Below are 23845 nucleotides of genomic sequence, written 5' to 3'. Positions count from 1 at the left end.
TTTGCATAATGAACAAAGGGAGCAAAGGGGGGGGGGAAGGGGGGGATGGGGGGGGGGGGGAGGCAAAACCCCAAAGCCCGAGCTGGCAGGCAGGCCTGCCCTCCCTGCCTGCCTGCCCGCTCCCCCAGCCGCCTGTAATTACTGGTTTATTGCCTGTACAGCTATTGTGTAATGACATGTTTGCAAATTAATTTTTACGGCTCATGCCATGGGGTGGGTTGGGGGGAGGGGGGGGAGCAGAGGAGGGGACCCCAGTGCTTGCGCGAGCCCGGCAAATTCAACCCCTATGAAAGCGTGGGGGCTGCGAGTGGGGTAGTGAATGGGGGGGGTCCTGAGTGATATAGGGTGACACGGTGACAGCCTTTCCCACCCAGGGTAGGGGTCCCCCCCTTGCACCCACACTATAGGGCGCAGTGGATACCCAGAGCCGTGTCACCCCATAAGTGACAGTTCCTAACGCAGAGATGAGGGGGGGTGGGGGGTGGGTTTGGTGAGGCGGGGGGGTGGTGGCGGTGGCACAGCACCCAGCACCCAGCACCCTGCGGCTGGGAGCACGGCGGCGCAGGGGAGCCGCCTGGGAGAGAGCGGGACGCGAGCGCTGATGACTCAGGGGACGGGGCCAGAAATACTCCCAGCGCCGATCTTGACAGATGTAGGTTAGGAAGGAAGAAAAAAAGATATAATAATAATCCCCTCGACCTGGAATTAGAAAAGCAATGTTTGAGGGGGGGGGGGTTGGGAGCAGGAGGAGGAAGAGGAAGGTGCAGTTTTTCACCGGCTCGCATCATCGCTAAGTGTGTTCCTGGGGCTGAAAGGGCGCGTGTGCGTTTGCACACGTGTGTGTGTGTGTGCACGCGTGTGCGTGCAGGCGAGTGCGTGCATGCACGTGTACATGCAAGCGTGCACATGTGTGCATTTGCAGCCAGGGGACCTTTTGCAAAGCCCCCCCCCCCCCCCGCATCCCTCCTCGCTTGCAGCGAGCATCGACACCCCCCCCCCCCCCCAATCTCCCCGCCGTGGGGTCGGATGGGCTTGGCGTGATACTGGGACCCCCAGTGTGGTGTGGTCGTGCCCCCCCCCCCCCGATCTGGGGCAGGCAGGGGCAGGCAGGGGCAGGCAGCGGGGGCCTGGGAATGGCCTGTATCTTTAAAGCTGTTTGAAGGGCTGGTCATTATCATACAGGATGTGGCTTCTCTTGCAGGGGCGAGATATCACACGTCGCCTTCGTGAACTTTGGTGTTAAAAGCAGCCGGTAGTTTGGGAAGAGAGGGCCGGAGCTGGAGGGGACACACACACACACACACACACACACACGACCATACAAGCGCGCCCATACAATCGCCCCGCGCTCCCCCCAAGCCCCCCCCCCCTCCTTTTTTTTTTTTTTTTTCTTTTTTTTTTTTTTTTTTTTTTCATTTCCCACCCCGCCTCGGCTGATCGTTTGCTTAAAGCAAATTAAGCCGGGCCCTCGTTACTATGGTGCAGCCAGGATCTCCAGCCTCCCTCCCTCTCCCCGTAATAGCATTTATTAGCCCTATTTGCCTGCAAGCATGTCTTCCCGGAGCTGCTAATGCATCAGCGGAGAGGGGATGGGGCGGGCGGGGAGGGGAGGGGAGGGGAGGGGGGGGAGATCCTATCGGGCGGCTCATGGCAGCCCCCGCCGGGCCAGCGGGGGGTTTGGGGGGTGCAGTGTGTGTGTGTGGGGGGACGGTGGGACCTCACCCCCCAGCAGAGGGGAGGGGGGCAGGCGGCTTTTTGCAGCAGCTCCCGGCAGGCAGGAAAGTTGGGTTATTTAGTGTTTATTTCCTAATTTTTTTTTTTTTTCCTCTTTAAGCGACTGGGGAGGGGGGGAGTTGATTTTCTATTTTTATTTTACACACACGCACACACACCACCCCCCCCCCCCGCCGCCCCGTCCTCGGCGGCAGCTGTTTGAAAACAGCATCCCGGAAAAGACCGACAAAAAAAAAAAATTAAAAAAAAGAAAAAAAAAAATTATTCTGCCTGTAGGCGAGGAGGAGGAGCGGGGTTTGAGGGGGAAGGAGGCTTCTCCTGCCCTCCCGGCTGCCGGGGTGCCCCGGGGCTCGCTCCCCCCCCTCCGAAAACGCCGAGGTTGAAGCCCTCGGGGGGGAGGGGGGGGGGGGGTGAGCGGCAGGCGGGGGGTGCCGGGGGGCGGGCAGCTGCCTGCCGCTCTCCTGCCCGCTCCCCTTCATTAGGGGAGACAAATCTGCTGTCAAGGAGCCAGATTTCCAATTTACCGATAATGATTCTTGCATGAAAATTGATCGAGGGGGCAAGCCTGCCGCTCGCCCGCCCTCCCGCTCGCCAGCCCGGGGGGAGCCTCGGCTTTCTGCTCGCCTCGGGACGGACGGACGGACGGACGGACCGACGGAGGGAGGGCGGCTCGCAACCCCGCGTGGGGTCACCCACGCCGCCAGCACCCTTCTCTCGGGGGGGCGCGACGGGGACACCCCCCCCCCCCGCACCAGCCGGCTCAGGGTGGTGCGTCCCCCCCTCCACGCCGAGAGTCCTTCCTCCTCCTCCTCCTCGGCTTTTTGTGTGCCTGCCATTCGCAGCTCGGGGCTCAAGCGGCAGGAAACACCCCCCCCTCCCTCCCCCCCCCGGGGTGGGGGGCGGCACGCCATGGCAGCCGGGCTCCTGCCCCGGCCCCGACGGTGACAGCCACCGCCACCCCGCCGGCGCCCCGGGCTCGCTGCTGTTTCAATTTTTATTTTTCCTCCTCCCCGTCAGCTCCCCCCCCCCCCCCCGCACTTGATTCCCCCCCGCTCCTCCTCCTCCTCCTCCTCCCTCCTCCTCCTTCTCCTCCTCCTCCTCCTCCTCCCCGCTCCACCGTATTTTTTCGCCTCTGGTTTATTTTTCCAACCCCCTCCGTGTGGCTTGGTGATAATTTTTTGGTGTTTTTTGTTTTTGTTTTTTTTTTTCTTTTTTTTTTCCTTGCTTCCTGACACATCCTCTTCACCTTGGGTCTTTTAAATTTTTTTTTTTTTTTTTTTTCCTGGCCGCAATGGAACTGTAACATAAATCATGTTTGGGTTGAAACCACCTCTCTATTACTTACCAGGTAAGGCACCGAGCGATGCTGCCGCCGGCCCCTCTTCCCCTCGGGGGGGCTCCCTGCGGGGTCCCCCCCCTCAGCTTGGGGACACCCCTTTGTCTGCCCCTGCTAGCGGCAGCCGAGGGCGGTTTGGGGGTCAAGTTACTTTCTCCCAGCATCTAATAAGGGTTTGGGGGTCCGGCGAGCTTGGGGGCGGGGGGGGGGTGGCAAGCATCCCTGGTGCAGCGCTGCAAGGCTCTTTGGGGTTTTGGGGTGCTTGGATCCCCCCCTCTTCTCCTGCTGCCGCTCCCCCACCCCGGGGGGATTTCTCCCCTTCCCGAGGAGCCGGGGGGGGGGGTCTGGCCAAGGAGGGATGGGGAAAAATGCTGGGTGTGCTGTGTTTTGGGGTGGGGGTCCCCACTTACGGCCCCACTGCCACCCGAGCGTGGGGACTTGGGAGGGGAGGGGGGGGGGGGGGCACCAAAGTTTGCTGTGCCGCCCCCGCCGGCAGCACCGGCCCCCGCGGCAGCCGACGAGGGAGGCGGACCCCCTCTCCGGGGGGTGTGGGGTGCGTGTTGGGGTTTAGGGTGTTTTGAGAGCGCCGGGGGTGGGGGGGTGGGGGGGTTGGGGTGCGTGCTTGTGGGGTGCGCCCAGGGTGCGGGTTTGGGGTGCCTGCCCGGGCTGCACGCTTAGGGGGTATGTTGAGGATACGAGCTCGGGGTGGGGGGTGAGGTGCTTTTGGGGTGCAGGCTTGGACTGTACACTCAGGATACTCCGGCTGTGAGCTCCGGCTGGGTGCTCGAGCTGCTTTTGGGGTGCACACTTGGGGTTCACGCTCGGGGTACCCGCTCCGGATGCCATCCTGGGCTGTGGGCTCAGGCGGTGAGCTCGGGGCGCGCTCGGCGGTGCACTCCGAGAGGCGGGGGGCGGCGGCGGAGGTGGGGGGCCCCCTTCTTCTTGGGGGGGCCGTACCCCCGCACGGCGGTTTCCCCGCGGAAGGTTGTTTGTTTCAGGAAATGGCTTTTGCATGTGGCAGTTGTTACAGGAACGAGAGGTTTGCCCAAGCGCGCCTGCGCCGGAGCGCGCGAAGCCGAGCCGGGAGGGGTGGCAGAGGGGCAGCGGGGTTGAACTTGGGGGGTGTCGTCCGTCCGTGTCCCCCCAGCACCTCAGGAGAGGTTGTGGTGTGACATCCCCCTCCGCAGGGCTGTGCCACGGTGGGGACACGGGTGACCTGCTTGGCTGTGGCATCCCACTGGTTTCCAGCACGCTCCGACCCCGTGTCCTTCTCCCTGACAGTTGTGGGGGTCCTGCTCCCTGTCCCCCTCCATCCCCGACAGCATCCCCTTGCCCGCTCCTTGCTGGTTCTCAGCTGCGCCTGCCCGGCTTCGGTGCCGTCCCCCCCGGTGGGGACTCCTCCAAGGGCTGCAGGTGCAGGGAGACGGGTTGGGGGTTGGTTTTGGTTTGGTTTTGTTTTGTTTTTTTTTTCCTCCCTTAAATTCCATATTTAGCACGCTCCGGTCGAGCGAGGGTTCCCGGCGGTGGCTCCTGTTGCGTGAAACTTCTGGCTTTGCCCGTTGTTGCTAATTCCTGTGCCCTGGAAAACCCTGCTCCGGCCGGCTCTTCGCTTTCCAGCCGCCTCGGAGAGGAAATAAAAATATTGGAGGAGAGAAGTGAGACAAGAGAGGAGCACGGAAGTGTTAGGCTGTGAGATTTAAAGCAATTAGGGGAAATTATGTTCGAGGCGCTGGCAAGCAGAGAAATCGCCGGCAGCAGCTGCCGGGGCGTTGGGAGATGCTGGTGGGCCAGGTCGGGTGGGAGCAGATGGGAGATGTGGACCTTCCACCCCCCCACCCCCCCACCTCCCCCCGTGCCGTGGGCTCGCAGGGGTTTCACGAGCGCTGGGGTTGGTGGCGGTGACTCAGCGGCGTGAGTCCTGCTGGGGACTGTCATCGCCTCAGGGACTGCCTGGCCGTGGCCGGTGTCACACGCTCCTCGACACGCTCCTCGGCAGCTTGCTGTCTTGGCTTGGCTTGGCTCCTCTGTGTCCCCTGCATCCCTCTGGTCACCGATGCTTCTGTCCCCTCCATCTCTCTGGTCACCGATGCTTCTGTCCCCTGCACTCCTGTGGTCACAGGGCTGGAGATGTGCAACGGGGCTCAGCTGGCTGCCAGGGGCCACCAGGCATGGTAGGGACCCAGCATCAGGCACAGCTGAGAACGGGGGGCCAGGGAAGGGACCCCATTCCCCGTCGGTACATATGGGGGCCATGCTCAGGCTGGCTTGCCATGAGATACGTGGGTGCAGTCGTCACCCTGTGGCCAGTGCCAGCATCTCGTGGGGACAGCAGCATCCTTTGGGGACAGCGGCACCCCTCGGGGACACAGAGCATCCCCGGAGTGCCTGGCAGTCTGCTCCAGTGGGCACAAGGGTGGCAGCTGAATGCACACAGCCTTTTGGGGTCCTCCCTCTCTCTATGGGTGTCCCCAAATCCCTTAGGTGCTGGAGGGACCCTGGGGCTCCCCGGCGAGGCGGGACGGGGCCCTGGGTGCCTCGGCGCGGCGGGTGCTGGCGGCGGATGCTGCTGACTCAGGACCTTCCCAAATGGTTCCTATTTTTACACCGGGGCCGGTAATATTTAGCCCGTGGATCAAAGCAGATGGAGGGAGCTGGGTGATGCCGTGTAAACACCCGCTCGGCGGGTGCCGCTGGTGCGAGGCGTGAGTCACCGGCGGCTTTTGGCAGCACCGGGCGGGGACAGCCGCCCCCAGGCTGGGTTTGGGGTGCTCAGAGCTGAACCCCCCTCCCCCCCCACACTTTTGGCAGCCCCCGGCTGGGTGCCGGGGTTGGGGGTTGCCCTTCCTCATCCTCGCTGGGTGTGTGGTCAAGGGGTGCTCGAGGGTGATGCTGGGGGGATGCTGGGGGGTCTGGGCTGTGTTGGGGTGCCGGGAAACCCTCCCGCCATCCTTCCTTGCCCACCCTACCATCCTCCTCCTCCTCCTCCTCCTCCTCCTCTCCTCGCCAGTCCTAAATTCGGTAGCCATGGCAACCATGTCAACCACTTTCCAGCTTCCCCGTGATGGTTTGAGGAGGGGAGGGGAGGGAAGAGGGGAGCCAGGGGAAGGGGGGGGGCGGCAGGCGAGGGCTGTGTGCAGGGGAGGGGGGAGAAGGGGCTTCTTGCCCGGATCGGGGCTCGGGGTGACGCTTCCCAGATGGTTTTGCCCTGCTGGGTCCCATCTGGCAAGCAGGGGCCGGTGCCAGCCCGGTGTGTGCCAAGGGGTCAGGGCTGGGGGTCCTGCCCCGGGGAGGGGGCTCAGTCGCAGCCCTCCAGCTCCGAGCGGGTGGGTGGGCATGCCCAAAATTCGGTGCCTGTCTGCAGCCATCCTGCTCGTGCCACGGCCCCGCTAGTACTCGGGACATCAGTAGCCACGCGGCTTGGAGGGGGGTAAATTATTCCCAGACACCCGCTTTTTCTCCCTCTTTTCTTCCTGCCCTCCCCCCCCCCCCCCTCCGTAATCTCTTTATTCCTGAGCTAAGCCTGGTTCCCAATGGTTTTAAAGGCAGATTTGCCTGTAGCTATATAGGACAGGGTGTAAAGCCAGGCGGCTGCGCGGGTGGGTGTGTAACGCCGGCACCGGCATCGCCCTACAGCGGGTGGGCGCCTGGCAGCCCCCCCCCGGGGCTGGCTGTGCCGGTACAGAGCCGCGGTGGCACCGGGGGCGAGCAGCCGAGGTGTAATTACCCCAGCGGGAGTTTGGCCCGCCATGAAAGCGGGGTACCTCTGCTGCCTCCCCGCCACCGCCGTGCAGTCGTGCCCCCCGGCATCTCCCTCCCGGTACTGCCGGACCCCCATGCCCGGTGGTCCCCGGGGTGCTGCGGCATCGCTCACCTTCAAACCCACACGGGGTTTTCGGGGTGGAAGGGGGGAGCAGGTGCTTGCTTTCTCTATGGCATGTCCCCCCCCCCCCTTTTTTTCACGTTCATTGGCACCGGCTGGTGGCACCTGCCGGGGACGCTCCTCCTTGGCACGGCACCGTGGCACGTGCGCGGGCACCGCCGGCGGCAACCGCGCTCGAGGCACCGCCGGCAGCCGGGGCGGGGGGGGGAACGGGGCCAACCCTGCCCCGAGCCTGGCAGCGGGGTACATATCTCCCCCTCTTCTCTTCCCCTCCCCCCCCCAACCCGCCTTTTATTATTAATTTTTAACTTTATTTCCCAAACGCCGTGCTTAATTAAACGCCGCCACCTCTCGCTGCGAGCCGGCGCAGGGTATTTATTACTCCAAACGTCGGTGGGAAAGATGCTCCCCCGCCGCAACACCCCTCCGACGGATTATTTCACCGCCATTAAAAGGGGGGGCTGACACCCCAACCTCCCCCCCAGCCCCCCGCAAGGGGCTTTGCGGGGGAAGGATGCTGTGTTTCTGCATCACCGAGCTTTCTCCTTCCCTTCTTCTTTTAATAATAACGCTTTAAAGATGTTTGACATCTGTAACAAACAGCTGGCATCCTGTTATGGAAGAATGTCCTTTTATTTCCGAGCAGGTTGAACTGTCATTAATAGTATAATTAGGTGATTATCGGCGTACAGCAGAAAACTGCTTAATTGCACAGCCAGCTTTGCGAGGATCCCCGGCTCCTTTATTGCTGGATTTGTTTTAGCCGCCTGAATTTTTTCGCGCTGTGTTGTTGTTTTTTTCCACGTTGATTATTATTTTTTAATGCGCGTGGCAGCTGGGGGAGCGTGGCGGCACCGGAGGCGCCGGGACACACAGACACACACACACACACAGACACACACACACACATATACATGCCAGTGCTGGTACTGGTCCCCCTGTGTGTGTCGTTCCCCCCCAGGTCCCCAAGGCATTTATTTTTAACCCTATGCGTGCAGAACCCGGTGAAAGGGGTCTCAGAGGTGGGCTTGGGGTTTCGCTGGGTGGGAGCACCCATGGGTGGGAGCTGACCGGGTGCAGAGTTATTCAAGGGGATAAAGGAGATGTTTTTTGGTTAGCGGCACCGTGCCGTCAGCTGCCGGCGGGGAGCAGAGCCACGGCACCGCTCGGCGCGGGGCAGGAGGACACCCGTCATGCCGGGAAGCCTTCACCCACCCTCACCCACCCCTGTGGGCTGGGGACCCTCCTCTTCGGGCACCGTGCCCCTCTGCATCCCCACGGCGCGTGGGGCACGCACGTGGCTCGCTGGGGCGCTCGGAAGGCTGCGATGGGAATCGATCCGTCCCCGTCCCCGTTCCCATCCCTGGGATGTGGCGTTTTGGGGGCAGAGCAGATTTTTTGGCGCCCGCCAGACAATAGCGCTTTGTATCTCCCCCCGGTGCCGCCAAACACACTTGTTAGCGCCGCAGCTTTGTGCTGTAAATTTCCATGGAGTAATTACGTCTTAATTTATGATAATCCCGGGCGGGCGGTGGAAGGGGGCAAGCGCCAGTCAAGTTTGGAAGTTGCCTGCCGGGGCCCGGGGTCCCCCATGGCTCACGCCGGCCGTGAACTTCTCCATCGCGGTGCAAAGCCAGCGGATGGGGAGAACGTCCCTGCACAGGGACCGGGGCCGTCCCCGGGGGAACGGAGAGCGAGGCTGCGTGGGAATTGGGTATTGGTGCCAGTTCGCAGAGCAGGAGTGTCCCCAGCGTGGTGGCCGGTGATGCTGCCCAGCCCACGACGCATCCAGGAGCTCAGGACCCCGTGGGCGCGTGGGCTCGGGTCCTCCCGGGATGATGCCGGGATGCCGTGCGTGTCCCGGTGCCGGCTCCCCCAAGCAGGAGGGAACCTCTGCCTTCCTGCAAAGCCCCCAGCACCGCTCCGGCATGGGGCCGGACCCTTCCCCCTTCCCATCGCTGAATGGCTCATCCCGCCTTTGTCTGGAGGGCTTATTACCGGCAAAATAGAGGCTCTTTTCCCTCGGCCTTCCCGGCGGGCAAATTAGACGCTTTGGCAATTTTCGAGGAGGATGACGGGGAGGGGAGGAAGGCTCTCATCGCCCAGCGGAGGACCCCGGTGCCAGGCGGGGTGCTGGCACGCTCCGGCGAGGCTGTGGGGTGGGAAGTGAGGGGGTCCCCGTGTCCCCTCCAGAGCCATGGAGGCACCGCTGGAGCTGCTGTGGGAATCCCGTGGGATTTGGGGAGCATTTAACGCACGCCCTGTGGAGGGAGGCAGGTTTGGGGGGGGGCGCGTGCCCTGTGCCACTGAGCATCCCCCGCAGAGGTGGTAGGGCAGTGGCACCTGTGCATCCCACCCCCCGATGCCACCGGGGGCCACCGGTGCCATCAGCGCTCCGTCCCATGCTGCAGGGTGGGTTTTGTCCCCGGAGAGGGGTAAAACCCCGGGGCTGCGCCTGCTGCACCTGCAGCCGTGTCCCCGTTGGGAGGCAGCGCGCACCCACTGACATTTGCCAAGCGTAAAAATTCAATTAATTCCAGCAGGCAGATTAAATATAAGTGAATTTTAATAATTTGCTCGAAAGGCTGAGGATTACTGTAGGCGAAAAGGGAAGATGCTGCGCGCGCGGGGGCACCGGCCAGACTTCTCAGCACCGGCACGTGGGATCGCCGGCGCTAATCACCCTAAATCCTGATGTGGGAGAGGGGGGGTCTGCTCCCCTTGGCGCCGAACTTGGGTTTTTGGTTGATCTAACTCCGTGACGAAGAATGTGCCGGAGCCGTCCCAACGCTGCTGGTGGCATGTTGTGCCCATCCCCGGCACAGTCCCGGTCCACGGGCATCACTGCTGCTTCAGACCCTCCTCGCTGGTGCCCATTGCTTGGGGGGCTTCGTGGAAGCGGTGAGACCCATCAAGGTGGTGGTGGGACCCTGGGCTGTCCCCTGGGGACCCCGTGGGACATTGCAAGGGGACCCAGGGCTCCCAGGTGAGGAGCAAGCCGAGGTCTTGCCAAGACCTCCGCAGCATCTTGTAAATAAAGAGCCAGTGACACGGGGCACCGATTGCTACCAGATGGTGCCAGTATTAGGAAAATGAAAATACGTGCAGTAAATTTGCTATTTGCCGGTGTTATTTTCTTATCCCAAGGTAAAACCTTCCCTCTGGCCCGTGCCGGGCCATCTGCGCCGTCATAAACCGCGGCGCTGCGCCGCGTGCGGGGGGGGACACCCTGGGAGCGCAGGGGGGGGACACCCCCCATCCCGCCTGGACCCCCGGCTTTACCGGCGGCGCGGTGGGATTGATGGAGATTGCCGGTGACCTTTGCTAGGACACGAGGTATTACCATTAATACTTCTGTATTTCCGGAGTTCGCGCCATGCATAAATCTCGTATCAAGCTGGGCGGGCAGAGTAATCTGCCAGGCGGCGTTATTAATACCCGTTATTAATACCCGTTATTAATACCCGTCGCCCCCGGAGCCCTTCATTAGCTGCCCGCGGATGAGGCGAGGGATGGGGGCTGCGCCACGTAACACCCCCCCCACCCCCCCTCCCCCTTTTCGGGGTGCAGCCAGGGTGGGCGCTGGGGAATCCCTGTCACCGCCTGAGTCACCGGCTGCTTTCCACCAGTGGTGGTGGTGGGGGGGGTCCCCTACGGGCGCCCACCCCCATGATGGGGGACGGCTTTTGCCTATGGACCCCCGTGGCTGTGGCGGAGCACCTCAAAGGCAGCGGGGTGACGGGAGGCATCCCCTCCCCTTGCCCCGGCACCCCCTAACTCTGCCCCGTAGCCCCCCCGGCTCGGCTGGGTCCTGCCCCCCCCGCCCCTGCCCGCAGCCCCCTGCCCCGCCAGGACCTGCCCCGTGCGAGATCCAGCCTGCGTGAAACTCTAATCTCCAATTTTATTCGCTCGGCTCCAGCCGATTTGCATAATCCACATAATCACCCCGGTTTTAATTGCCCACAACTCTGCAGAAAGATCATGTGGTTAAGTGGTAAATCATAATTAGATAAATAATTGGCTTGGCCGCAGCAAGCTGCTTTGTTATACCTGCCATCTGCTGGGCAAGGGCTTCTCGCGCCGAGAACAATGCGCCGCTGACGGCAGAGCCTGCGCTGCCCGCGGCGGGGCTGCACCGAGCTGCCGGCGTGGGGACGGGGGACGGGGGACGGGGACGGGAGGGCGGCTTGGATGCACCGGGCATTGCCCGCTCCTGGCCTGTGCGATGCCCTGGTAGCGCCGTGCCAGGTTCGAGGGCACCGGCAGATGCCCGGCTCTGACCCACGCGTTGCCCGGTGGCACCATGCGGTGCCCGACGCCGCCGTGCAGTGCCCACCGGCACCGTGCCATGCCTGGCAGCACCATGCAGTGCCCAACGTCACCGTGCAGTGCCCACCGGCACTGTGCCATGCCTGGCAGCACCGTGTAGTGCCCAACGTCACCGTGCAGTGACCACCAGCACCGTGCCGTGCCTGGCAGCACCGTGTAGTGCCCAACATCACCGTGCAGTGACCACCAGCACCGTGCCATGCCTGGCAGCACCATGCAGTGCCCAACATCACCGTGCAGTGCCCACCGGCACCGTGCCATGCCTGGCAACACCGTGCAGCGCCCACCGGCGCTGTGTAATGCCCGCAGGCACCATGCCATGCCTGGCAGCACCATGTGATGCCCGATGGCACCATGCGGTGCCCGGCAACACCGTGCGGTGCCCAGTGGCACCGTGCAGTGCCGAGCCCTGTCCCAGATGATGCCCAGCAGCGCCGTGCAGTGCCCGGGAGCACCAAGCAGTGCCGGGCAGCACTGTATAGTGCCCGGCAGCACCGTGCGAAGCCTGGCAGCACCGCGCAGTGCCCGACGGCACCGTGCAGTGCCCGGCAGCCCCCTGCGGTACCCGGCAGCTCCCTCCCGTGCGATGCCCGGCAGCCCCAATGCGATGCCCAGCTCTCTCCCACGCGATGCCCAGCGGTGCCGCGGGATGCCCGGCGCCCACCCGCGCGTCCCACGGAGCCGCTCAGCCCCCAGCAGCAAAGAGGAGGGGGGGGGAGGGTCTGGGCAGCGGGAGCCGAGAGGAGCCCCCGTCCCAACCTGGATGCTGCAGAGAGGGGCTTGGGGGGCCAGCAGCATCCTTTGGCCACAGGCACTTTATTTTTGAAGCCCACAGCTCGCTCTGCCAGGGCAGAAACGGGGAAGAAAGTTGTTTTGAAGTCAATCTTTCACCGGCCCGGTTTCCTACAGGCTTAAAAAAGCACCCAGGGCTGGTTGGGCTGCGCACGGGGAGGGAAGGAAAGGGGAAAAATAATCCCGCATGGCGCCGGCCACGACCCCACCTCGGCGCTGCGCCCTCCAAACGAGCGCTTATTAGTTTGCTTGTTGTCGTTTGCCGGATCAATGGTCCATGGAGGAGTGATCGATGGCGACCCAGCGGGCTAATAGCGCCGCGCACTTGGACTCTCGGTGCCGTGCCGGGCTCCCCAGGGAGCCCCAAATCCTGCCCCTGGCCGGCAAGGTGCTCCTCGCCCCGCAGGACCCATCTGGACCCCTCCAGGGGTGCTGGGGAGCCAGCCAAGGTGGGGGATGCTCCTGGGGTGGGTCCCGGGCTCTGCCCTGAGGACCCTAAAGATGGAGGGAGGCTGTGCCTGCATCTCTCCGTCCCGGGGGACACTTGGGGACACCGAGCCTGGCCACCTTTCTTTGTTGCAGCTGCGTGCCGGGCGGTGGGGAGGGAGGGCAGGAGGCACGGGCTCTGATCGATCAATTAATTGATTAACGGAGCGTGTTGTAGGTGTGGCGGCCGAGCTGTTTTATAAGGAGGGGGGAAGATGCTCGGTGGCGGCTCAGTGGGACATCACCGGGAGAGGAGGTGGTCCTCCCTGCCTGTCCCCTGCCTGTCCCCTGCCTGCTGGCTCTTGAGGGGGTGACGGGGTGCGTAGTGGGGGGGGGACGGGATGGGACTGGGGATGATGGGCACGTGCTGCCCCTGGCCGCCTGCCCTCCCTCCTGCCCGCACAGGCAGCCAGGGCCCTGCCTGCTGCATTCAGGCAGAGCGGGGAGCGGGGAGGGGGGGGGGGGGGGCTCGACAATGCGAGGCCATTAGCATTGAAAATCCATGCGAAGCAGCTGTTCCCGCTCGGAGCGTGCAGCTGGATGCGGCTCGGGAGCGGGAGCCGAGGTGCTGAGAGGAGAGGAGGAAGAGGAGGAGGAGGGGGGGGACGGACGATGACGGACACACACGACCATGGAGCATCACCCCGAATTTCCTCGGGGATCCAGCTGAGAGCGCGAGCCTGGCGGAGCCGAGGTCCTGCGGTAGCGGGGTGCGGATCCGGCCCGGAGGAGGATGCGGGATGCTCATCTCTTCCCCGCTCCCTTGGCCTCCCCACCGCGCCGGGGGGGGTTTTTTCCGCTCCATTTGCCAGGGGCTGGAGCTGCTGCCTGATCGTATTTGGTAATAAATTATTAGTTCCAGCGCTCGGGAGCCCGGCAGCTCAAAATAGCTGCTTTTAAAGCGGGCGGCTGGTGCAGGTTGAGTTCAATGGCAATCTGCTCTGAAGGGCACTTCATGCTCATTAGGGGCCTTTCAAGGTGCTGGGGGGGGCGAGAGGGGGGGGTGGTGAAGAAGAGGGTGGGCTGTAAACCAGGGTGCTAAACCTGCCTGCGCCGCATTTCCCGGCAGCTGCCTGCAGCGGGGACGGGGATGGGGATGCAGCGGTACTGAGCCACCCCCCCCCCACTCCCCCCCACGCTCCTTCATGAAGGACCCCCCCGGGGGGGGTTTCGGGGTGCTGGGAGCCCATCCCTGCCCCATCGCTGCCCGCTCCTGCCTGCCCGCCTGTTTATTTGTCTCCAGCCCCACCAGGCAGCCAGACTGGTTCTGCTCTCGCTGCCGGAGGAGGCTCCCGCTGCCAAAAAACCCGCCAGCGTCATCAGGAGCAGATGGAGAGAAGATGGCACGCTCCCAGCTCCCAGCCCTGCGCCGGGGATGCGGGGAGCCGGGGCGGGGGGAGGATGGGGACAGGGACACCCCTCCCTGCCCCTGCGGGAGCCGGGGACTTGGGGTCCTGTCCCGTCGGGGATGCCAACCCCGTGGCTGGTACCACGTGTGGCACCGCAGGAAGGGATGCCGCCAGGATGGGGGGTGGCACAGAGAAGGGTGAGGGGGACACGGCGATGGCCCCTCTGTCCTCTCCTCCTCCTCCTCCTCCTCCTCCTCCCGCCACCGGGCAGGGACCTGCCTGCTCCCGCGGGCTGGCAGCCAGCAGGCACCGGGAATGCCAGACACTCCCTGCGCCGCTGTGCCCGGGCACATGCCGCGGGAGGGATGGGGGACGGGAATGGGGTGGCACGTCACCTGGGCCCCGGTCCCCAACCTCCCCCGTGGCCTCAGGATGCCTGCGTCCCCCACACCGCTCCGCCTGCCTTGTTTTTTTTGGGGGGGATGGAGGCGTACAGGCAGCAGCCGCCTGCCTGCAGGGGCGAAGGCAGCGAGCGGCGCCCCGGGGTAGGTACGGGGGGGGGGGTGTCAGCCCCTCTCCCTGCACCCCCACAGGGCTGGGGGCAGCGGAGGGGCACCCTGCCCCGTTTCGGGGTTCAGTTCCCTGCCCCGGGGTGAGGCAACCACTGGCGTGACCCCGGGCTGCTGTCAGGCTCTGAACTTGACCTGTTTTTCCGCATGGATCTGCCTGCCGGGAAAAGCGGCCGGGGAGGGGCAGGAGGAGGGCGAGAGCTGGGGGAGGGCACACCTCGCCGTGGGGCGGCACAGCGTCCTCAGCCGCCGCGGGGACGGCGTGACCCGTGGAGGTGAGTGGCACCCACGCCGTGCTGGTGACGGGATGCTGGAGGGATGCTGGGGGGGGGGGGGGAGGGACGGCACGGTGTGGTCCCACACCCTCATCCCCACGCGGATGCTCGTGCCCGGCCAGCTCTCCCGCCGCAGCGTGCCTCAGTTTCCCCAGCTGGCAGTTCTCCCGCGGAGCAGCCCAGGGACGCCCGGACAGACGGACGCCACCTCCGTCGGGGCAAGGCGGGTGAGCGGCGCTGCTCAGGCCCCAGCTGGGGCGGAGGCGCCGATTTTATCACCGGGCAGGAGCGGCAAAACTGGTTTGGAGCCCGGCTGGGACAGCGGCACAGCTGGGTGAGCGAGCCAGCCTTGGGGGGGAACGCGAGCTCCCCGCACGCTTCCTGGCGAGCTGCTGGCTTGGAGCTCCCGGAGCTCACCCGGCAAATCCCAGAGGGATCATGAGTTTGTTGGGAGGCGTTTGGGGCCGCGGAGATCAGCTGAGCATCACACGGGTGATGCTCTGCCGCCAGCCTCCCCCCCACCCTGGCCGTGTCCCGGCAAGCGTGCGTGAGCGTGCTAATCCCCCGCCGGCTGGTTAGCAAAACGTTTCCAGTCTTGGATTGGGACTGGGGCGGGGGGTGATGTGGGGGTTAATAGCTGGGGAGAAGCTGGGGGGCACTGGGAAGTGCCTGGAGGGCTGTGCCTGGGGGGATGCTGGGCGGTGCCTGGGGGATGCGGGGTTGTGCTCAGGGGATGTGGGGCAGTGCCCACGGGATGTGGGGCTGTGCCGGAGGGATGCGGGGCTGTGCCCGGGTGATGTGGGGCAGTGCCCATGGGATATGGGGCTGTGCCGGAGGGATGTGGGGCTGTGCCCACAGGATGCGGGGCTGTGCCTGGGTGATGTGGGGTTGTGCCTGGGTGATGTGGGGCTGTGCCCATGGGATGCGGGGCTGTGCCTGGGTGATGTGGGGCTGTGCCCATGGGATGCGGGGCTGTGCCTGGGTGATGTGGGGCTGTGCCGGAGGGATGCGGGGCTGTGCCCGGATGATGTGGGGCAGTGCCTGGGTGATGTGGGGTTGTGCCTGGGTGATGTGGGGCTGTGCCCATGGGATGTGGGGCTGTGCCGGAGGGATGCGGGGCTGTGCCCACGGGATGTGGGGCTATGCCTGGGTGATGTGGGGCTGTGCCCACAGGAGGGATGGGGTCTGTGCCCGGGTGATGCAGGGCTGTGCCGGGACGATGCGGGGCAGTGCTTGGGGGGAATGGGGGGCTGTGCTCGGGGGAATGTGGGGCATTGTCGGGCTATGCCCAAGGGATGCCAACCTGTGCCTGGCGTGCCGCAGCCCCCTGGGGATGGTATACGGGTGCATGGCGCTGCAGGCAGAGCCCGGTGTCTTGCTCTCCATGGGGGGCACCCAGTCACTCATCCGGGGGTCCGCTGGCCGGTACAAAACCCGGGGGTGCCCGGGCCAGGCTGGCGCGGCGGGTTGGCTTCCCAGCTGTTCTGGTAATGAATTTACATGAGCCGAGCGTGTCGACAAGGCGGCAGTCAATGGCTGAGAGCACCGGAGTTAATAAATGCTTGTATAATGAGGGCAGAGGGGAGCGCGCGCCGCCGCGCCGGCCGCCTCTCCTGGGGCCGGGGGGCAAAGATTAATCAACGCTGAGTGGCACTCGTGGCCCCCCCGCCACGGCTCCCGCCGCTCTCCCCGGCCACCCTCTGCCGCCGGGTGCTCCGGGGTCTTCGGCATCGCCAGTGCCTCGAGCTGCCTCCAGTCTCACTGGGAACTCGGGGGGGGGGGGGGTAGGAGGGGGCTGCCCCTGGCCCCCCCGCCCCCCACTCCCCCTTGCCCGCCTGCCCACCCGGGAGCGGGGCTAATTTTAGGCTGGTGTTAATGAAGCTGCTCGCTTGGAAGTCTATTTTAAGGGCCCTGACATCAGCAGTTGCTGTTTTGGGAGGTGGAGAGCCCTGGAACGGCTGGCTGTGACAGCCGGGGGGGTTTATGGGGTGGGCTACACCCTCCCGCTCAGCAGCATCTGTGCCCCCCTTCCCTCCCCCCCCCTTAGGGGTCGCTGTGCCCTATGGCACCTCTATGCTTTGGGGTGCGGCGATGGGCACTTGGGGTGCCATGGGGAGGATTTGGGGGTGCAACAGTGGGGAGGTGGGGGGGTGCTGTAGTAGGGTCTTGGGGGTGCAATAGGGCTGCGATGGTGAGGATTTGAAGGTGCAATGGTGGGGACGTGGGTATGAAGTGGGGGGTGCGACGTGGGGGATTTGAGGGTGCGGTGGTGGCGATTTGAAGGTGCCACAGTGGGGGTTGAAGTTGCCGTGGTGGGGGTTTGGGGGCGCGGTGACGGGGACTGGGGGACGCAACATTGGGGATTTGAGGGGTGCGGTGGGGAGGATTTGGGGGTGCAACGGTGAAGAGTCAGAGATGCAGGGGTGGGGATTTGGGGGTGCGATTCCGGGCACCCAGGGATGCAATATTGGGGATTTGAGGTTGCAGGGATTTGGGGGTGCGGTGGTGGCAATCGGGGGGCAGCGGTGGTGCTTTGCGTTTTGGTAGCACCCATGCGAGTGAGGGGGCTGCTCCCCTCCTCCCCCACCTCCTTCAGGACGCTGGAGCCCCCGTGTCGCCCCGAAACACCCTCTCCCTTCCCGTGGGGCTCCGCTGAGCTGTTACCTGGGAGCAGCCCAGCCTGCGGGGTTGGTGTGCCCGTGGGACGCCGGTGGCAGCCGCTGGCCCCCATGTCCCCTGGCAGCCCGGGCGCGCTGGCTTCGTTAGATAAGCTGCCGCCCCTTAAGCGTGCGGGGCTCGCGCCCTCCCCCCCGTCATTGCATGAACTCGGGGTGTATTTTGGGGTGGTGAACCAGAGGGAAAGGTGTTACTGCTCCTGGAGGGCGAGGGGGGGAATTTGGGCATCCTCTCTCCCCGCTCCCATCCCTGGTCTAATGCGAGCCGCTCTTCTTCGCAGGCATGAGCCATGAGCCGAAGTCGCCGTCCCTAGGAATGCTCTCCACCGCCACCCGCACCACCGCCACCGTCAGCCCCCTCACCCCTTCGCCGCTCAACGGCTCCATCGTCCCCAATGGCAGCCCGGCCGCCAGCAGCACTTTGTCCGTCCAGGCAGCACCTTCCTCCAGCTTCGCCGCCGCTCTCCGCAAGCTCGCCAAGCAAGCCGAGGAGCCCAGAGGTAGGGGACGGAGGGATGGGGACGGGGACAAGGAGCTGGAGGGATGCTGAGCATCAGTGCTTTTCCCCGCGGCCACCCGGGAGCCGGCGGACGGCGTTTTCTCGCCATTTCCCGAGCTAATGTCTTTCCCCGGCGTCATGTCTCGAGGGGGCAGTTTAGAAATTCAATTCAGCCGGAGTAATCCAAATGCCGTATCACTTGCCGTACCCCGGGAGAAAGCCTGGGAGAGCGCGGCGGGGGGAACCCTCCTGCCCCCTCCCTGTCCCCCCCCCCCCCAGCCCCGCTCCCTCCCACCACGCTTCACCGAAATGCTGTTTTTTTCCAGAGGCTCCTCAAATCTGTTCCTTCCCCAGCCAAATTGCCCAGCTAAATGGCAAATTTGGGTGCCCCCGGGATGGGGCACGGCCACCGCATCCTCCTCCTCTGCTCGGATGCGGGGGTGCAGCTCCTGATGGGGGAGGGTGAGCCGCTGCCTCAGTGCTGGGGCACCCCGAGGTCCCTCCTGCCGTGGGGATGGTGGGAATCGCTGGGAATGTCCCGTACGCACAGGGGGAGGCAGCCTGTCCCTGGGATGCGAAGCATTTTACCGGGAGACTGGTGGCACTGTCAATTTGCAGTGAAATAGTATTTAGCGCTGGTATTTCCATTGCGCGGTGCTCCCTGTTGGGTCATTGCCCACCGCTCAGGAACTTTGGTCCCTGGGGGAAGTCGTCTGACCCTTTGCAAGATGTTTTTTTGCAAGGCCCCGTTTGCAGGGTCCTTTTGGAAGACCCTTTTTGCAGATCCCTTTTGAAAGACCCTTTTTGCAAGATCCTTTTTGGAAGACCCCTTTTGCAAGAACCCTTTAGGAAGACCCTTTTTGCAAGATCCTTTTTGGAAGACCCTTTTTGCAGGGCTCTTTTTGGAAGACCCTTTTTGCAAGGCTCTTTTTGGAAGACCCTTTTTGCAAGATCCCTTTTGGAAGACCCTTTTTGCAAGATGCCTTTAGGAAGACCCTTTTTGCAAGATCCCTTTTGGAAGACCCTTTTTGCAAGATCCTTTTTGGAAGATCCTTTTTGCAAGGCCCTTTTTGGAAGACCCTTTTTGCAAGAACCCTTTAGGAAGACCCTTTTTGCAAGATCCCTTTTGGAAGACCCTTTTTGCAAGATCCTTTTTGGAAGACCCTTTTTGCAAGAACCCTTTAGGAAGACCCTTTTTGCAAGATCCTTTTTGCAAGATCCTTTTTGCAAGATCTTTTTTGGAAGATCCTTTTTGCAAGATCCCTTTTGGAAGACCCTTTTTACAAGATCCCTTTTGGAAGACCCTTTTTGCAAGAACCCTTTTGGAAGACCCTTTTTGCAAGATCCTTTTTGGAAGACCCTTTTTGCAAGAACCCTTTAGGAAGACCCTTTTTGCAAGATCCCTTTTGGAAGACCCTTTTTGCAAGATCCATTTTGGAAGGCCTTTTTTACAAGATCCTTTTTGGAAGACCCTTTTTGCAAGATCCCTTTTGGAAGACCTTTTTTGCAAGATCCTTTTTGGAGGATCCTTTTTGCAAGGCTCTTTTTGCAAGATCCCTTTTGGAAGACCCTTTTTGCAAGATCCCTTTTGGAAGATCCTTTTTGCAAGATCCTTTTTGGAAGACCCTTTTTGCAAGGCTCTTTTTGGAAGACCCTTTTTGCAAGATCCTTTTTGGAAGACCCTTTTTGCAGGGCTCTTTTTGGAAGACCCTTTTAGCAAACTCCATCTGCAAGACCCTCCTCGCACCCCCCCCTGCCCCACCAGCCGCAAAATAGCCCGGCGCGGCTGTGACCCGAAGCCTCTGGGCATCAGCTGGTCCCAAGGAAGCATGTGGGGATGGATGGTGGGTCCCCACCATGTCCAGGGGACCGGGTCTCGGTGATGCTTCAGCCTCGCTGGGAGCTCCCGGATCTCCCCGGCTGCCTCCTCCGGAGCCCATCCGCTTCCTTCGGGGCGCTCGGTTGGGTTTGGGGGATTATTTTGCCTTTTCTTCCCCCACCCCCCACCCCACCCCACAGCTTGTGCCCCCACCGTGCTGCTCAGCCCATCCGAAGGGACGTCAGTGGGTTTTGGCATGGATTTCGTGGCACTGGAGAGAAGCAGCCACATTCCCTTTGGATTTCCCCTTAATGACTGCATAGTTTGTTTGCAAAAAAAACCCAAACCACCCCATTCTCACCCATCTGGGTGCCTGAAATGGCTCATCCTGGAGGATTTTAACAGGGGTGGGTGTCGGGAAGGGGGTTTCTCTCCACGCCGTGTTTTTTAGCCCTGGGGAATGAACTGCTTTGCCCCCAAATCCTCACCCCGCTTCCCTTCCCGCAACGGGAAGATGCTCCGCCGTGGCAGATGCAGCCGATGGGGCGATGCCCACTGGATTGCCGGCTTTTTTTTTTTTTTTTTTTTTTTTTTTCCTCCGGCTTTATGGACTAGTAACCGATTCGCTGCCGGAGGTGCCGGTGGCTGTACCGCAGCTGGAGTGTCCGTAGGGTTGTCCCTCTCCCCCACAGCATCCCCAGCTGCAGGGGCTCATCCCAACCCACTCCATCCCAGCGAAGCCCCAAGAAGCCACCAAAGCCATCGCCTGGCCGGGGGGCTCCTGCCTCCCGTCCTACCCCGGGCTGTCTGCAGGGTGGGTTTTATTCCCCCACCTTCCTTTCTTTCCTCCCCCCCCCCTCCTCCTTCAGGGTCTCAGCTGTTAATTACATTTGCCTGTCAGCCTGGGCTGCTAATCTGCTATCGCCGAGCGGAAAGCGGGAGGTCAGAAAACAAAGGTGACACCATCACACTGTGCCTCTTGTCATCTCCAATCCAGATTAGTTTCATTGACTAACTCCTGGCTGAATACCACCAGTTAATTATAACGATCACAAACCCTCCCGTTTAAAGCCACACAGCGAGAATTAAGGTTCTGAAGTAAGACTTTAGCTTCATTAATTGCCGGGCTCATTGTGATGGTATTGATTGTTAACGCTATCGCGTGGTGAGTAATGGCTTCCCAGCTCAGAGGGGATTAGGCTGCTAATTGTTGTTGGCCTTGCGCTGACAAGATAGACTTCAGTGGGTGTCAAATCCGTATCGGCGGCCTCCTTTGTCGCGGGCAGCCTTTCTCTTTCCCCGAGTCCTGCCGCTCTTGAAATGAAAGCGATTCGGAGCGACTCGGGAATAATTAATGAGGCAGGGCGGCCGGCGGCGGGCTGCTCCGCTCGGCCCCTCTGCGATGCCGAGCATCCCTTCCCGCTGCCAGGGGGACGCTCCTGCTTCCCTGCGGCGTTCCTGGTTCCTGCCGCGTCCCGGCTCCCTCCCGGTGGTACCCTGGCGCTGGGGGCGAGGAGCGCGTGGGGCTTTTGGAGGGGGATGCAGGTGGGTGGCGGGTGCCTTGCACGCTCGGTGCCGGGATGAGGAGCATCGTCACCTCTCCGCTGGCATCTCGTGGTGGCCACGGGCCATCCCCCTGATGGCCAGTAGCCGGTCCATGCCAGCATGTCAGAAACCTTCCCTTGGTCCAGACTCCAGGCTGGTGGGAGCAGGGGTTTGGGGGGCAGGAGGACCCCCCCAAAGCTGCCTGGTTGGGTTTTAGGAGCAGACGACGTGCGGCGGGAGCAGGCACCAAGCACCGTGTGCCCTCGTTGACGCTGAATTTGTGTTTCTGCTCCAGCTCCGCTTTCCTGCCCACATCTCACTCTCCGCTTTAATTCTGTTTTTATTTTTCCCTTGCAAATACCGCCGGCATCCCCGGGGTGGGTATAATTTAAAATACAGATGTATTATGCAAATAAAGCCAAAGCCTTGCCCAAGGGTTACCGGGAGCGATTCCTTCATCCCAGCGTCTCCGAGTGCCCCGGCTTGTGCACGGCGACTTTTGCAGCCGGATTAAGGAGTCTGTGGGTTCGGCTCGAGAACGTACGGCCGCCCGGGGTTGGCATCGCATCGGTGTCACTGGTGCCAGGGCGCGGGCAGGGCTCGTGCCCGTAAAGGGCTTTACAGGAGGTGGGGGGGGGGTTGGCAGTCCCTATTAGATGGGAGCAAGAGGGTGCCCGTCCCACCAAACGAGACAAAGCCTTTTAGCACCAGAGGGAACCTCCCTCGGGACAGGGCTCCCCAGGATGGGAGGGTGGCGGTCCAGTTTGGGGGGCTGGAGGGATGCTGACTGCCCTGCGTGCATCCCTGTGCCCCATCCCTGCTCCTTGCAGCAGGGCATCCCACCGGCAATGGTGTGGGATGGCTTCAGCTTGTTTAGGGAGTTGTTTCAGCTGGTTAAGGGCTGCCTTTTTCCCCCTACTTATTTTATTTTTTAATTTAATTTCAGGCTCCTCGATAAGCAGTGAGTCATCCCCGGTCTCCTCGCCGGCCACCAACCACAGCTCCCCCGCCAGCACGCCCAAGCGCGGCCCCATGGGCCCCATCATCGTGCCCCCGGGGGGGCACAGCGTGCCCAGCACACCGCCCGTCGTCACCATCGCCCCCACGAAGACGGTCAACGGGGTCTGGCGGAGCGAGGGCAGACAGGTATGGCGGTGTTTGGGGGGTGCCCAGTGCCCCCCCCCCCCCCCCCCCCCCCCCGGCAAAGGATGGAGGGTGTGGGATGCAGTGCACGGCACTGATTGTGCCAACTGTGGTCCCAGGTGCCAGGAGCCGCACTGCCACATTGCTCCCGAGGGACCACGGGTCTGCTCCCCACCCCCCCGCCTATGTTGTCCCTTCTCCTCCCTGCCATGTCCCTGGGGGGCCATCGTCCCTGGGCTGCCATCGTCCCCGGGCTGCCATCGTCCCCAGGCTGCCATCCAGAGGGGAGCAGCGCAAGGAAGAAGCAGGGAGCGGGGTGGGGGTGGGTGGGGGGGAGGTTGGCTAATTAAGAAGCATCGTTAGTGGTTCTCCTCTCCTCCGTACGCTACAAGCAGATTCCCGGGGGGATTACGCCACTTGGAAAGACTAATTAAACCACAAAGCGGAGAGGCGATGGGAGGGGATGAGAAACACCGAGGGCGGGGGGGGGGGGGGGGAGAAAAATAAATTGAACCGCGATCTCTGGGCGCTCGGAGGGGTGCGTGGGGCGTCTGGGTGCTGCCCACCCCCGTGTCCCCCGTGTCACCTCCTCCCCAGTGACCCCCTTGGAGGGGGGGAGGGGGGGAGGGTTAACCGAGCGTGGGTTATTGTCTGGCAGAGCCACGCTCGCAGCGTGACGCCCCGAGACGGGAAGGTAATTAGAGCAGCGCCTGGCACGCACAATAAGCCTTAATGCAGGCGGCGGAGGCGGCAGGAGGTGGGGGACGCCCTTTGTGCCGGCTGGGTGACCTTGGGACAGTCCCCGATGACCGGGGGGGGGGGACACGACCTGTGACGTGGCCCGGGCAGCGGGACTGGATGGGGAGGGCATCCACGGCACGGGGGGGATGCCACGGGCTGCCGCCATCCTCCTCCTCCTCCAGCTGCTAAATGGAGAAGATGCAATGAAAAATAATCATTTTTAAACCCAACCTTGCCTTGCTGGAGGTCACCCACCTTATTGTCGGACCCTGCAGGGTCCCTCATCACCCCAAGGGATCCCCCCCCTTGCCAGGGGGTCCCTCCACTGCTGGCGCAGGTGCCAGCGGGGAGCGACCTTCATCCCGGCACCGGGGATGTGGGGCTGATGGAAGATGGCTGAGGTCCTGCGGCAGGGTAGGGGTGCTGATGCCGGCCTGTCCGCGGGGCGGTGGGGTGCCGGGCTGACCCCTGGTTTATGACCTCTATCAAAGGGCAGCTGGATTTCCACCGGCTGTGTCTGTATCCTCCCCGGATGATTAATAGCTCTGGAGAACAAAGCAGCCTGTAAATCTCCAGGCAGGTAACGTGTCCTGCCGTCAGCGCTGCTCCGGCTTCAGCATCCCCTCTCCTGCTGGTCCCCCCCACCAGTGTAGCTCAACCCCCCCAGACCCTC

At 63.0% G+C, this 23845-nt stretch overlaps 1 protein-coding gene across 1 annotated transcript in view; it reads left to right on the top strand.

The window, feature by feature from the left end:
- GSE1 (Gse1 coiled-coil protein) overlaps positions 1 to 23845 on the top strand; it is a gene marked incomplete at its 5' end in the record, with an annotated part of 105561 nt that overhangs the window by 72393 nt on the left and 9323 nt on the right. Inside the window, 2 exons of the mRNA XM_082489233.1 lie at positions 17707 to 17925; positions 22235 to 22434. Coding sequence (XP_082345359.1) covers positions 17707 to 17925; positions 22235 to 22434 — 419 coding nt within the window. The remainder of the gene's footprint in view (positions 1 to 17706; positions 17926 to 22234; positions 22435 to 23845) is intronic.

The sequence above is a fragment of the Vanellus vanellus genome (genome assembly GCF_965231255.1).
Source record: "Vanellus vanellus genome assembly, chromosome: 12".
NCBI classification, from domain to species: Eukaryota; Metazoa; Chordata; class Aves; order Charadriiformes; family Charadriidae; genus Vanellus; species Vanellus vanellus.
The sequence above is the reverse complement of the archived record's forward strand: the minus strand, read 5'-3'. Positions and strand labels throughout refer to the sequence as shown.